At 37.5% G+C, this 13,402-nt stretch overlaps 1 protein-coding gene across 1 annotated transcript in view; it reads left to right on the forward strand.

Moving 5' to 3' along the window:
• MYO1H (myosin IH) overlaps nucleotides 1–13,402 on the forward strand; it is a 125,901-nt gene that overhangs the window by 81,102 nt on the left and 31,397 nt on the right. Inside the window, exons 19-23 of the mRNA XM_077461469.1 lie at nucleotides 2,800–2,917; nucleotides 9,248–9,361; nucleotides 9,460–9,536; nucleotides 10,873–10,941; nucleotides 12,156–12,240. Of these exons, the coding sequence (XP_077317595.1) occupies nucleotides 2,800–2,917; nucleotides 9,248–9,361; nucleotides 9,460–9,536; nucleotides 10,873–10,941; nucleotides 12,156–12,240 (463 nt within the window). The remainder of the gene's footprint in view (nucleotides 1–2,799; nucleotides 2,918–9,247; nucleotides 9,362–9,459; nucleotides 9,537–10,872; nucleotides 10,942–12,155; nucleotides 12,241–13,402) is intronic.

Genomic DNA, 13,402 nt, shown 5'->3' on the forward strand with positions numbered 1-13,402 from the left:
TGGACAACCCTTTGTCTTAACTGCTTTAATTCTTTTGTGTAATTCTTTGTGGTATGAATTCAACAAGGTGTTAGAAACATTCCTCAGAGATTTTGTCCATATTGGCATGATTGCATCATGCAGTTTCTGCAGATTTGTTGGCTTCTCATCCATTATGTGAATCTCCCTTTTCACCACATCCCAAAAGTGCTCTATTGGATTGAGGTCTGGTGACTGTGGAGGCCATTGGAGTACATTGAACTCATTGTCATGTTCAAGAAACCAGTGGTGAAATGATTTGAGCTTTGTGACATGATATTGAAGTATCAGAAGATTGGTACACTGTAGTCATAAAGGGATGGACATGGTCAGCAACAATATCCAGGTAGGCCTTGGCATTTAAATGATGTTCAGTTGGTACTAAGGGACCCAAAGTGTGCCAAGAAAATTTGCCCCACACCATTACACCACCAGCCTGAACCATTGATACAAAGCAGGATATATCCATGCTTTCATGTTTTTGCCAAATTCTGACCTTACCATCTAAATATCAAAGCTGAAATCAGACCAGGCAACATTGTGAATTGTAGCCTCAGTTTTCTGTTCTTTGCTGACAGGAGTGGCACTTGGTGTGGTCTTCCGCTGCTGTAGCCCTTCTGCTTCAAGGTTCGATGTGTTGTGCGTTCAGAGATGTTACTCTTCATACCTTGGTTGTAACGAATGGTTATTTGAGTTACTGTCATTTTGAACCAGTCCGCCCATTCTCCTCTGACATCAACAAGGCACAAAACTGCTCATTGGATATTTTCTCTTTTTTGGACCATTTACTGTAAACCCTAGAGATGGTTATGAGTGAAAATCCCAGTAGATCAGCAGTTTTTGAAATACTCAGACCAGCCTGTGTGACACCAACAACCATGTCACGTTCAAAGTCACTTAAATTCCCTTTCTTCCCCATTCTGATGCTTGGTTTAAACTTCAGAAAGTTGTCTTCACCACATCTAGATGCCTAAATGCATTGAGTTTCTGCCATGTGATTAGCCAATTAGAAATTTGTGTTACCAAGCAATTAAACAAGTGTGCCTAATAAAGTGTCTGTTGAGTATATAGGCATAGGCCAGGTCTACTGTAACAGTGTGCTATGCTATCTGTTGAATCAAAGATAGATTTGTTTGATCACTGTAACATGAGACATGTTTGGGGCAAACTGATGACAGCATTTCAGGAAAAGCAACTTTGAAGCATAGTGGTGGAAATGCAATGGTTTTAAGGCTGATTTACTGCTTCAGCCATGGATTGTCTATCATATCAAAGAATGTGAGGGCACCTGTCCCAAAGTTTAAGTTGAAATAAAAATAGAGTATATCCTTCAGCATGATAGCACACTAGAAAAAGCAGCAAGGAATAACTCAAAAAAGGAGAAATGAAGGGCTGTGGATTGGTCAGTCTTGATCTGAATCCCATGGAGATTCATGAAAGAATAGTCAGAAAATCCACAAAGCTAATGTCAGAGAATGTTGGGTGGTAATCAGAATACCTGCAAAAAGTAATTTCTGCTAAAGGGGACAATATTAATTTATATTGTTGGTTGTGTTAAATTATTAAAAAGGCAAATTTTGCTTGTGTTTTTATTCAGCTATGTCCCTTTTATGTGTAGGCACCGCTTGAATAAAGATCTAATGTTTGCCTGTTCAAATATGTTGAAAATATCAACATTTACCATAGGGTGTGTTTACTTTTTTATGTTACTGTACATGCATATGTCATTGGGTGGTTGCCAGTATGTTGTTTACTAGATTGCATCTCACCTGTCATCCTATATATTAAATGTTTATATTGAATGTATGTTTTGTTTGTATTTGTCCATCTGAGTTAGGCCTCGTTCACCATCGGCCTACTTAAAGTGTTACTAAACCCAAAACAGTAAAATCAGTCTGTATATGCAGTAAAGCATGCTTGTTATACTCACTGTGGAACCTATGAGGTTAATCCTCTGCATTGTGTAAAAATACTGTTTGATGCTGTCTTCTCTTATCCTCCCCTTCTTACGCAGTCTCAATACATCTGCTGATAGTAGAGAGTCTCGCGGGCACTCTGCACATGCTCACTTTGGCTTGCATTGCTTGAGATTTTGTTTTTTTTGGTGGAAGGGTGCGTGTGATCTACACTGGGCCAATTGGTACTCTCCAGACTGTTGGGGTCATGCAGCCTCATAGAACAGTTGGAGGAGAATGAAAACTCCGACAAGCTTTAACCAGTGCTTAGCCAACTGCTGATGTGAAAAAGTATTTAGCAGTTTATATTTACTAAAATAATTACATTTCCATGTTCTGTGTACTATGGGAGACCAGGGTCCTGAGTTTAGTAACACTTTAAGCATACATCTATGTGAGGACCGTGTTTGCCCATATGGGATGCACGGGTGTCCCATGCCTCTGCGTTCAGGCAGTCCCCTTCATGTCCGTTGGAACACCGCAGCTGCATGGACACAGCCCTTGCTCCCAATTTGACATGTGAATATGGGTAGTTGCCCCCGAACGCAGACAGTGTGTGTTCGGGGACATGCACCAGCACCAACATGGATGTCAGATTGGGAGCAGTGGCTGTGTCTGTGCAGTGCTGCATCCCAATTGACATGAATGGGACTGCTGACACACAGATTAACAGAACACCTGTACATCCCATGTACACAAATACAGCCCTCCTATGGGTGTACGCTTAAGTATACCTATGTGAAGGAGGCCCTATTTTAAAAATTCTTTACTTGCTTTTTACTGTTTATAAAACACTGTTATTTAAATGTATTCATGTGTATCACAGGAAAATTTGATGATATAGTGGTTCGTCACCAAGTTAAATATCTGGGTTTAATGGAGTATTTAAGGGTGAGAAGAGCAGGATTTGCCTACCGTAGAAAATACGAAAACTTCTTACAGAGGTAATTAATTCTCTACACTGAAAACATTGATGTACTTAAGATTAATTTTTCTAATTCATTTAATTTGCAGACTGAATCTTAATGGTACATCCAACTGCATTAACAGTGAATTGTATGCTACTGCTTTTTACCGATAAACAGTTAGTTTGCAATGAATCAGTGCATACATACAAGTTCACTCATGAATGTTATCTTTTGTACATTTTTGCATGTTTAGTTTAAATTGTCCAGGATGGTAACAGGTATGGCTTAGGCAAAGTGATAAACCAACTGACTAAACAAATTAAGCTCACCACACACATTGCAATCTCACTATGCCATATGCTTTAGATCCACCAACAATTCTATAGTGCAAAGGACTACCTGACTGGATAAAACATATAGGGATTGGGAGCTTGGTCCCTAACCAAGTGACCTTGGAGAACAGGGGCAATTGGGCTATCTCGGTACAAGGTAAGCCAGAGTAACTATAAACAAATATGTAGAAAAATGTAGAAAATGTATTAATACATATTTAATATGACATGACAAATAACACAAAACAGATTAAAAGCATGGTAACAATCCATGTGTATCACCAAAATAATGGATCCCAAACGAGGAAGATCACAGTGGGATAGTTGATCACGGAGAACATCTCAACTAGTTTTGCGGTATAATGTCGGCATGCACTTGTGGTTTAATCCCGGCATGCACTGGATGTCACCAAAAGGTCCCCCGCAGTGACTTGGGGGGATAACAAGTCAATGGAATGGTATCTTGTATGAAAATACGGTAGATTCAGGGGTCCCTGGAAGTAAAGACCGGCTGGGAATAGGGGTAACGATACCCAGCAAGAATTTGCACTGCTAGAGGAAAGAAGGCAGGGAATGGGGGTGCAGTAAAGCATGCACACTTCTGCCCAATAGATACAGCATTGGACACCGGGCCCGGGACTTTAATGCACATTTTTCTACATATTTGTTTATATTTACTCTGGCTTCACCTGTACTGAGATAGTCCAATTGCCCCTGTTTTCCAAGGTAGCTTGGTTGAGAACCAAGCTCCCTATCCCTATATCTCTAAGTCTCTGGATGATGGTAGAGTCTATACCTATCTTCCTGACTAGATACAAGTTAAATGGAAAATTTAATTGGGTACCCATACTGCAATTTTTGTTAAATCAAAATGAGACTGTACACACATATTATAGCATTAGGTGAGCTTTAGACCCAGATTGTGGGATTTATTTTCCAACTAGGTAAACAATTCTCTTTTTAATGTGTCAATCCGGAAAAACGTATTTAATTTAAGATAGCATCTCATTCTACTGGGGCCAGAATATTGCCATTGCAGTGTTTGCTTCTATTCCAGCTTTTCTTTAATTATAGATTCAGATTTTATGGTATTATTAATATTATACATGATTTATGTATAGCCAACAGTTTCTCACTGCTTAACAATAGAAAGGGAGAAAAAAATACTGGAGGGTTAAAAGGGCCCTGCTCATAAGAGCTTTCAATCTAATAGGGTGGGGCAAGTGGTACAAAAGTTAATAACTGTGGGGGATGAGTTGATAGAAGAGTTAAAAGTTCAGTTGTTAGAGGCAGATTGGCTTCCCTGAAGAGATGAGTTTTCAAGTATCTCTTAAAGGTGGCCAGAGTAGGAAATAGCTGGACAGATTAAGGTACAGAGTTCCAGAGGATGGGAGAGTCTTTGTAGAAGTCCTTGAGATGAGCATGGGAGGAGAAAGCTAGAGAGCAGGAGGTCTTGGGAGGAGTAGAGAGGACGGTTTGGTTCATATTTGGAGACGATTGGTGATATAGCTAAGGGCAGAAGTGTGAATGGCCTTGTGTGTTGTTGTTAGTATTTGGATGTGTCTACAATTTGATCATGGTGTAGAGATCCAAAATTACACTGCCCACATCCCCATATGCAATATCAGAAAGGATTTGTGTTTCCCATGGGATTTTGAAAGGCAGTAATCACAACTGGTATTTAAAAAAAAAAAAAATAGCTTAACAAAGCTTTATTTCAAACATAAATAAAAAGAACAAGCTTAAAAACAACACGGTTGGTGTTTTTTTTGTGTATACAGAGCACAATATGTTGAAAAATAGATATGTGCACTGACAAAAAATTTGTTTGTTTCCTTATATTTGTTTTTTTGCTTTTTTCGGAAATTCAAAAATGTGGAATTTTGAAATTTTTGGAATTCAAATATTCGGAAATTCAAAAATTAAAAAATCCGAAAATGCAAAAATCAAAAAAAAAGAAAGAAATTTGGTAAAATTTGAAATAATTACTAACTAATAATAACTAACTATTAAATTATAGGTATTGGAATTTCCTTTCAAATTTGGCTGTTTGTAAACGTAACAAATACAAATATATCTGAAGTTGCGAATTATCCGAATTAACGAATGCCACATCCAAACAAATGGAATGGAACAAATTAATAATAAATAATAACAATATAAAGGTTTTATTATTATTAATGTTATTTATTATTATTAGATCGTTACGTTCCATTCCTTTAGATATGGCATTCATTATTTCAGATAATTCGTAACTTTGGATAAATTCATACTCGTACACTCACTAACAGCCAAATTTGAAAGGAAATTCCAATACCTATAATTTAATAGTTATTATTAGTTAGTTATTATTTCAGATTTTCGAGTTGTTGAATTTACAGATTTTCATTCTTTTGAATTTTCAGATTTTCATTCTTATTTTTGGATTTTCAAATTTCCAAACTTCAGAATTTTCAAAATTTTCCAATTTTCAAAATTCCCAAAATATCCCATTTCCGATTTTCAATTTCCTAAATTTCCAATTTCCAAAATTTTGAATTTCTGAATTCCGACTTTCCGGAAATTTGAAAGTTTGGAAATTCGTCAATTTTGTCAAAATTTGTTAAAAAACAAAACAAATTGCACATGTCTATTGAAAAATACCCACAACTGAACTTCACTAGGGAGCATTCCATTGTCTTCTTCTTCAGGAGTGTATGGAAAATCCTGGTTCTCAAAGATAATCATCAGGAATGTGTGAATATTTTATCATACAAGGTAATTTATTGTGGTATGTAATTGCAAGTTTTCAACAATGTTGACGATTGACTTATAGACCAAAGATTTTCCATACACCCCTGAGGAAAAGAAAAAAAGGCATTACCTCAAAACGGGATGGGTGTGAATGTATGTTCCTTTGATGACTGTGGTGCAATGTGCCTGAATTTTATGGCTTTTATGTAACACTCTCTAGTGGTGATTGCTTCTGGGTACTTGTTAACATGTTGTGCTATGTATACTTAAAAAAACACTAGCCATGTTGGTTTTAAGCTTTGTTCTTTTTTTTATTTGTGAAATAAAGCTTTGTTACATTTTTTATATACAAGTTGTGATTACTGCCTTTCAAAGTCCTATGGAAAACATATATCCTTTTTATTTAATTCCCTGGGCAATTGAAAGCCAGTGGATTAGCCAGTGAATTAGCAGTATAAAGAAATGAACACTGCACAATTTCAGCCCTCTGAAGCAAAAGCACTTTTTTTTAAAAGAAAGCCTTGCAGCAAAAAAAAATAAATAAATTTTGCTATGTTCAGAACAGCATATAAATATGGACAGTTGCCTTCAAATCAACCAAACTAGAGTTGAAAGCAAAAGCGCCCCCCAAAATAGGAAGGCAGCAAAGGGGGTGACTGCCCAAAGAGCCAGCATTTAGGCCTCATGCAAACAGGACATTTGAATGAATGATTAATTCACGTGTGTTGTAGCTGACAGGAGCTTTCTGCTGCACTGCACTTTCAGACATGGATACCTGACGCAGGTAAGCAGCAGCTCATTATATACAGTTGAGCTCATAAGTTTATATACCCTGGCAGAATTTATGATTTCTTGGTCATTTTCAGAGAATATGAATGATAACACAAAATCTTTTCTTTCACTCGTGGTTAGTGTTTGGCTGAAGCCATTTATTATCAGTCAACTGTGTTTACTCTTTTTAAATCATAATGGCAACAGAAACTACCAAAATTACCCTGATCAAAAGTTTACATACCCCAAATCTTAATACTGTGTATTGCCCTCTTTAACATAAATGACAGCTTAAAGTCCTTTTTGGTATTTGTGGATGATGCTCTTTATCTTCTCGGATGGTAAAGCTGCCCATTCCTCTTGGCAAAAAGCCTCCAGTTCCTGTAAATTCTTGGGCTGTCTTGCATGAACTACACGTTTGAGATCTCCCCAGAGTGGCTCAATGATATTGATGTCAGGAGACTGAGATGGCCACTCCAGAACCCTCACTTTATTCTGCTTTTGCCAATGACAGGTCAACTTGGCCCTGTATTTTGGATCATTGTCATGTTGGAATGTCCAAGTACGTCCCATGCGCAGCTTTCTGGCTGATGAATGCAAATGTACCCCCAGTATTCTTTGATAACATACTGCATTCATCTTGCCATCAATTTTGACCAAATTTCCTGTGCCTTTGTAGCTCACTCATCCCCAAAAAATGAATGATCCACCTCAGTAAGAATGGTATACTTTTCATCATAGCCTTGTTGACTCCTCTCAATTTTGGTCTCATCACTCCAAATGACTTTGGGCCAGAAGGTTTGAGAATTGTCTCTGTGCTGTTTGGTGTATTGTAAGTGGGATACTTTGTGGCATTTGCATAGTAATGGCTTTCTTCTGGCGATTTGACCATGCAGCCCATCTTTCTTCAAGTGTCTCCTAATTGTGCATCTTGAAACAGCCACACCACATGTTTTCAGAGAGTCCTGTATTTCACCTGAAGTTATTTATGAGTTTTTCTTTGCATCCCAAAAAATGTTCCTGGCAGTTATACCTGAAAATTTAGTTGGTCTCCCCGATCGTGGTTTGGTTTTAACAGAACCCATCATTTTCTACTTCTTGATTAGAGTTTGGAGACTGCTGATTGGCATTTTCAATTCCTTGGATATCTTTTTATATCCCTTTCCTGTTTTATACAGTTCAACTACCTTTTCCCGCAGATTCCTTTGACTATTCTTTTGCTTTCCCCATGACTCTGAATACAGAAATGTCAGTTGGATGAAAGATGCAAGGGTCTGTCAGGAGTCCAGAAACTCATTGAAATTTTATACACACACACACTAATTACAAGCAAACAGATCACAAGTGAGGGTGGTTACCTTTAATAGCCATTCAAACCCATTTGTGTCAACTTGTGTGCATGTTATCAGGCCAAAATCACCAGGGTGTGTAAACTTTTAATCAGGGTCATTTGGGTAGTTTCTGTTGCCATCATGATTTAAAAAGAACAAACACAGTTGATTGATAATAAATGGCTTCAGCCGAACACTAACCATGAGTGTTTTTGTGTTATCATTCATATTCTCTGAAAAATAGCCAAGAAATCATAAGTTTTTACCAGGGTATGTAAACTTATGAGTACAACTGTACATGGGCACAGGACATTTTGCAAACACTCCAGATGGCTTTCCTCCTGGCAGCAACGTTTTGGCAAAAAAAAGCCTGATGCTTGTAAAAGTGTCTAGGCAAGCTTGCAGGCATCAAGCGCTTGGACATTCATTTCATTGGCCAGAATAATAATTTATTCTGACCATTGAAATCAATTAACGCTCAAGCGCTAAACATACCTTGCGTTAACACGTGTTTACATGCATTTACAAGAATCAACCACTTTTTTCTGCCAAAACTCTGCTGCTCCTGGATGCATTGGCACTTGTTTTTTTTCTGCTTCCAAAAGCGGCTGGCACTAAATGCTACTATCTGAGCATGGACACATAGGTTAACATGCAGGGGAGTTTAGAGGCAAGAAAAAAAAAGCCAGACACCCCTAGAAGCAGCTGCAAAAACATCCAGCGTGCTTATAGCTATAAAGCATAGTTTTCTACTGACCCTAATTCATCTCTTCCTATGCAGTTTGTCAGCTTACCTTACAACTTCCAATACACTGACATTATGGCTGCTTTTAGCCCCACTTTTATAGTGAGGGGGCTGGTTAATCCAAAATCCTTATTGGCCCTTTCGACTGACCACAGCGCAAAGACCATGCAGTACATTTTATATATATATATATATATATATATATATATATATATATATATATATATTATATATATATATAAAGGTTCATGCCGATTTGCACATAAATTCACCAGGACCAAGAAATTTAAAGCTCACAGGATTCGTCATGAATCTATAGTATTGGCAAATACAAAATATGATTTTTTTGTTCTTAGGTTTTAATGTACATAAAATGTGTTGTTACATTAGCAGTGCTGAAATATTTTCAGACAACAATACTTCCTATTAATAAGTGTGGTTCACATGTACCTAGGTATAAATCCCTGTGTCCGTATACCTGGCCTAGTTGGACTGGATCTGCCCATGAAGGTGTAGAGAAATTGGTGAAGTACATTGGATACCAACCCAATGAGTACAAACTTGGAAGGTAAGCCAAATAATTGTGCATATAACTTTAAGATAACATTTTAGGATTCATATATCAAGGTATATCCCTTGTGTTAAATGTGCTGTATTTTTTTTCAGAACCAAGCTTTTCATACGTTTTCCTCGCACCTTATTTGCTACTGTGGATGCATTTGAACAGAAAAAACATCAGCTGGGTAATTTAAGGAGAGATTTCTGTCATCTGTTACTACCGTACTGCTGTTACCACGTCTGGACATTATCAGGAGCCAGTTACATCTAAAAAAATAGTTGCAGATCCCATAAACACCCCCTTTAATACAAATGTTAAAATCCTCCTGAACTAAAAAGGTTAAATAAATGAAACAACACAAAAACATCTTTGAAAAATTGCAGCCTTTTATAGGGTCTAAAAGCACATAAATAAATTTTTGTAAAAAAAAGTTTTTTTGGAAAATCATCCCAGGAAGAAGATATTTAAAGGTAGGTGAGAGCCCCAATTGCATGCAAGTTTTCCCTCCAGAACTCCCTAGTCTGTCCTCTAAAAGTTAAAACATATATGTAAAAGAGATCAACTTGATGTAAAGTTGTCAATATGTGCTAAAGAGAATGTTTATTGTTTTACATATTTTGTGTATCTGTATTTATTTAGGTAAAAATAGGAAAGAAAACTTTTTTTGTAAGTCAGATATGAAATATTGCCTATTAATATTCAGGATTCTCCTTTTGAGACAACAGGTGAACTTTAAGCTCCTTTTCACATGTTTTCTATGGGCTCCTTGGCCTGTTGCTTGCACATAAATACATCTATCTGGCAATTTTACATACAAGTAAATGCCTTAGATGAGTGACTCATCCACCAGTTGACAGTCAGCGTGCTTAAGCCAGTGAATCGAAATTTGGCCGGTTCAGCAGGGACCTACTGAATTTTTTTTTTTACTGTATTTATACTAAGATTAAATTATACACAGGTAGACTATATTTACTAATTAGGTGACTTCTGAAGGCAATTGGTTCCATTCAGTTTTAGTTAGGGGTATCAGAGTGAAGGGGGCTGAATACAAATGCACACCACACTTTTCAGATATTTATTAGTAAAAATGTTTAAAACCATTTATTATTTTCCTTCCATTTCAAAATCTGTGTTAATCTATGACATAAAATCCCAATAAAATACATTTACGTTTTTGGTTGCAACATGAAAAAAATTGTGGAAAATTCAAGGGCTATGTACAGCCATATATGCCCATTACATATAAAAGCTCCTGTTTTGCAGTTCTATACCGTGGTTGTGTTTTACTGTTCCTTCTCCCAATGCTATTCCACATTCTGAGAAAAAAAATTCTGTCTGGTTTTGTAAATGAGTAGAAGATTTTCACTTTGTAAATAGTTGATTGTTATGTTTTATAAAGTTTGGTGTCCTATTTAATGAGACAGCTTTGTAGATGCAATGTTGTCTCAGTGACTGCAATATATTCTAGTCCCATAATGATTTTCATCTATATTATGTGTGTATCTTTTCTTTAATTTTAGTTTCAAAAATCCAAGCCAAATACAAAGGGTGCTTGGGAAAAAGAGCTTTTCTGAAAAAGAAGAAAGCAGGTACCCATGGATTTCTGCTCTTATTTCCTTACTCCACTGAAATGTCTATTCAAATGATACTCAGCTCTATAACAAGGAGATAAGGGCAGGGGGAAAGTATGTTTACCATCCTTCAGTTACTAATGTTGAAAGTTGGGGAAAAAGATCTTGAAAAAAGTAATCCCTGTTATGTATAAGCCAAGTAGTATTATTAGGTTATGATCATCTGAATATCATTATTCATGCATCCTGTCCTACCTGTAATTAAAAAGGAACTGCAGTCTGCTCACATAATTTGTAATAAAAACATCTTTGCCATTCTGAAGCTTCCCTCCAACCACTTTGCATATTATTTTATATATACTGTGATTCTGTACTTGCCAAATATGCTGCAAAAAGCTCCCTCCACTGAGTCTGGCTGGAACCATTTTAACTGTGGGCAGCTGATCCTGCTGCCTGTTCAATTCCTGGATTTACACAGACACAGAGAGGCACACCTCCAGCTCTGATTGGCCCTTTTATGACTCATGAGAGTGAGAGAGAGAGAGAGAGAGCTGTGCATGATGTCATAAGCCTAGCCTTTTTTTCAGACAAGAAACCGGAAATTGATAAGGATAATGGATGGATGGATAATGGAACAGGATAAGGTATTTACTGGCAGAAAAAATAATATTTTACTATCCAAAGTTAAAACAACAAGGGCGGAAGATTTAATAAATGGAGAGATGAAAAAATGACTGAAGTTCTGCTTTAATATATGTTTTTATATTTTCATGAAGGTATTTTGAATCCCTGATTCCTAACACAAATCTTAGCACTATTGTTCTCTATTAAAAATGGTAAAAGAGAAAACATAATAATACTGTATGTCTGAAATTATGTATTCTAGCAGCAGTACAAAGGGGTGTTGCAACTTGCTGGTTACAGAAGCCCAAAATGAGGGTCACCCAGGCTGCTAAAGAATACATTTACAGACATCATTTGATGGCTGCTTTGTATGTTTGGGGCCTGTCAGTACCATTTGGGAATGCAAGTTTAGTAGTTAAAATTTTTAAATAAATCCATGGGTACTGTATTTATGTACTATACTAAATGGTAACAAGTTGTGCTTTGAGTGTTGACCTGTAACAACTGATATCTTTCTCACTGTTATCAGTGCATGATACTGTACATTATGTCAGATTAGATTCATGAGTACAATAGATTATGCTAACTGTGAACATTATATTTTACAGCTGTCAAGCTGGAATCATGCTGGAGAGGTGTTTTAGCCCGCCGGGCTGCCAAGAAGCGTGCATGGGCAGCTCAGACAATCAGGAAGTAAGCAAGAATAAATTATATTGGATATTAATACTATTTTATCATGTATGCCAGTGGTCCCCAAACTTTTTTTTAAAAAAGAGCCAGTTCACTGTCCATCACAGTATTGGGAATGGACTGTGGTCAGTAGGAGGGGTAAAAAGCCCCAGCATCAGAGGTCAGTGAAAGTAAAAATGTCAATATGTACAGTAGATACTGAATGGTAGTACAAAATGCCTATGTCAATGGTTAGGAGGAGAACCATATGTCCTGGCTTAGAAGGTCAGTGAGAGTAAAATTGTCCCTAAATCAATGATAAATGGAAGTAAAACTGCCTCCATGTTGGTGCCCAGTGGAAGTAAAAAATGCCTCCATGTTGGTGCTCAGTGTAGGTACAAAATGCCCAACAGACAGCACCAGTGTCGGTGGGAGTACAAATTCTCCCATGTCAGTCATAGTAAAAAAAATGCCTGTATATCACTAGTAGTAAATATGACCCTACTCCAATGGTCAGCAGGCCAGTGGCGGCCCCTATTGCAGAGCTGTCAGGGCTGGGCTCAGCCCTTCCTTCTCAGAGCAGGCTGCTCAGCTGTCGGTTAATTGCCAGCTCCAATCTTTCCACAGTGACTCACCTGATGATGATATCCTGCTCATCATGTCCTTACTATTATCATTATTAAACAAGTGTGATTTTTTACTGCACTTCTGTCTCAGTCTGGTTCATGGTTTCTGACAGTAGGCGAAGGCTATGAATTCAGAAGATGCAGTCAATCCACTTGTTGGTAATATTTCTTCGAGACTGCCTTGAGTATTACCTCTATAAGAGGTATGTCTGGTTCTGCTCCACTTCCCCAGCGATGTGGAGGTGATCCAGTCCAATGCAGAGGGTTTCTCAACCAGGTTGAGATATACTTTGAAATGGTGCCCCAGGCATTTCCCACGGACAGAAGCAAAGTAGGTTTCATGATATCTTTGCTTTCTGAGAGAGCCTTGGCCTGGGCAAACCCTCTGTGGGAGATGCAAAAACCTGTTGTCTTGAGTTAACCTGAGTTTGTGGCCTCCTTTAAAAGGGTATTTGACGTTCCCGTATGCTCTACTTCTGCTGCCAAGGGCCTCATGTCCATCAGAGTACAAGAAATGTTGCCAACTACGCCATTGAATTCCGTACTCTGGCAGCAGAGGT

Source organism: Lithobates pipiens, unplaced genomic scaffold (assembly GCF_037356315.1).
Source record: "Lithobates pipiens isolate NorthernLeopardFrog02 unplaced genomic scaffold, aLitPip1_a1.2 Scaffold_3, whole genome shotgun sequence".
Classification (NCBI taxonomy): Eukaryota; Metazoa; Chordata; class Amphibia; order Anura; family Ranidae; genus Lithobates; species Lithobates pipiens.